This window comes from Frankliniella occidentalis, unplaced genomic scaffold (genome assembly GCF_000697945.3).
Source record: "Frankliniella occidentalis isolate FOCC.00 unplaced genomic scaffold, Focc_3.1 Scaffold128, whole genome shotgun sequence".
Lineage (NCBI taxonomy): Eukaryota > Metazoa > Arthropoda > Insecta > Thysanoptera > Thripidae > Frankliniella > Frankliniella occidentalis.
In genome coordinates this window covers 619,680-621,894 of record NW_026267255.1, presented here as the reverse complement: position 1 = coordinate 621,894, position 2,215 = coordinate 619,680, and the positions used below count along the sequence as shown (strand labels likewise).

At 42.5% G+C, this 2,215-nt stretch overlaps 1 protein-coding gene across 5 annotated transcripts in view; it reads right to left on the bottom strand.

Annotated features, from left to right (window-relative positions):
• LOC113212091 (uncharacterized) overlaps positions 1-1,851 on the bottom strand; it is a 22,262-nt gene extending 20,411 nt beyond the window's left edge. For 2 of the 5 annotated variants that reach the window (XM_052270593.1, XM_052270594.1), the window contains exons 1-2: positions 1,690-1,825; positions 1,424-1,565 (exon numbers count right to left, since the gene is read on the bottom strand). In XM_052270593.1, coding sequence (XP_052126553.1) covers positions 1,424-1,527 — 104 coding nt within the window. In that variant the 5' untranslated portion in view covers positions 1,528-1,565; positions 1,690-1,825. Of the gene's footprint in view, positions 1-1,423; positions 1,566-1,689 lie in introns of all 5 variants that reach the window. The other 3 variants (XM_052270597.1, XM_052270596.1, XM_052270595.1) reach the window with 3 other exon arrangements.
• Positions 1,852-2,215: the final 364 nt, after the last annotated feature.

Genomic DNA, 2,215 nt, shown 5'->3' with positions numbered 1-2,215 from the left:
TTTTTAAAAAAAAAAAAAAATATTTTTCACAGTTTCCTACGGGGTAACTCATCAAAGTAGAGCACTATGAGGGACATTTTGTCCGTTTGGCTCTATCTCTAACCGTTGAGGCGACCCGGGTGTCAGCGCCGCAGGCCCAGGGGTTGGTAACTTAACGCATTAGCGTTATGCGTTGGTTATATAAATTAACGTGTAACGCATTAGCATTATGCGTTAGTTATGTAACGTAACGTTTAACAATATGCAAAAAAGTTAAAGTTAGTGCAAATCCTGGCAACCAGCCCTGAGTGGGTCTGAGTGGGTAACAAATAAATAGGGGTTGGTCTAAGAAGTGGGATAAAAACATTATTTTTAGGGTCTACAAAGGGGTACCTTGAGAAACTAGATATCTTTGGTCTAAAATTTCATCCGTTTGGCTCTATCTCTCACCGTTTAGGCGCTAAAGCGAGGGGTCGTCAACTCTCCTTGGCCGTGTGCGGAGTAATGTTGAATATTACAAATAATATTAGTAATATTGAGCCAATTTTCAAGCTGTGACGTCATAATACTAGAAAAATGTGTAATATCGAGGTAATATTACCAGTAATATGGCTAATATTGGTGTAATATTTGAGGTAATATCAGTCCGTGTACGGAGGAATATCGAAGTTGACGACCCCTCGCGCTAAAGGGAATTTCTCTCACAAAAGTGGCCCAAAAAAATGAATGTCTTAATTTTAGAAAATATTTGATGGTCCCCTGCGGGATAAATCGTGAAAGAAGAGCCCTTTGGGCTTAAATTTCGTCCGTTTGGCTCTATCACCCACCGCCGAAACGCTAAAGGCAGTTTCACTCACAAAAGTGGCCCAAAAATAAATATATTATTTTAAGAAAATATTTGATGGCCTCCGAAGGGGTAAATCGTGAAAGAATAACCCTCTGGGCTAATATGTCGTCCGTTTGGCTTTCACTGTTTACTCTCAAAAGGGAGTTTATCTTACCAAAATGGCAAAAACAGAAATATGCCGTCGGTTCCAAATTTTGTTTTAAGCAGAAGAGCGGGCTGATTTTATGGTGGCACATCATTAATAAAATGTGTACACGCCCATTCCAAAAGAAGCAAAAACATTTATTTCGTTGTTTTGTTGTACTCCACAAGCTGCTCCCTTTCTATCAGTGATTGTAGCGAAATCATTGCGGACACGTTCGGAGTCATTTCATAGTATGCCTGGAAGTATATGTAACTTCTTATGGGTCTAGTCTTACATATCTTTTCAAAGTCGTGTTATTGGATCCATAAGCTAACATCAATAACTTAAAAGGGATTTGGCATAATGTGTGCAAGTATTCTACAAACTGCGGCACACACAGCCAAAGATGTTCAGCGTATGAAAAGATTGCTTTGTTTGTTGAGTTTTGATTACAAAGTGGACAGCAAAGGTACCTGGCAACTTGGTTTGGCGGAAGAGCGGGCCTAGCTTGTTTCTTCTTCCTGTACTCCTTCCTACCCCGTCCAACACAATCAGGGTTGGTTGCCAGGATTTGCATCAACCGTTTCGTTGCCCAGAAGTGGCAACAATGATACCCTGAAAATTTCAGACCTCTAGCTCACGTCTTTCTTGGGGATCGGACAGACACAGGGGCGATGGCATCAGCCCACTTATAGCCTTTAAGCAAAACAGCGGGCTAAAAATGAGAAATATGACTCACCCGGGCTGCTTGAAAATTGCTTCAGCCATTTTGCTCACACCTTAGCTGCGAAGCAAGCGAAAAGCCACTGCTGCCCCTCGTGTGATGTAGCTGCCTGCTGTGCCACGATGTGGTGGCCGACCAGCCGAACAGCACACTAATCTATGATTAGATACCATGTCAGTCTTGTACTCATGGCGTAATTTCCAAGATATCCTCCTAATACGGCTTGCAAATCGATTCGGACAGAATGCAACATTTTCGTTCTGTAGAGCAGGGTTGTTAACGTTACTTTGAAAACGTAACGCGTTAAAAGCTGCTCGTTACTTAACGATAACGCGTTATCGTTACCGCCCCGACGGAATAGACGATTTCAGGGTTAGGTGGTCCGCAGAAAAACATAAAAACAAACCGGAAAAGCACCGCCTTCTAATCGCCCCCTAACCTCCGTCCCTCTTCACCCCCCTTTTAAAACGAAATCATTCCGAAACTCGTCCGGGACTGTTCCAAAAGCAGTCCGATCGTCTCGGACACTTCCAAATATGTT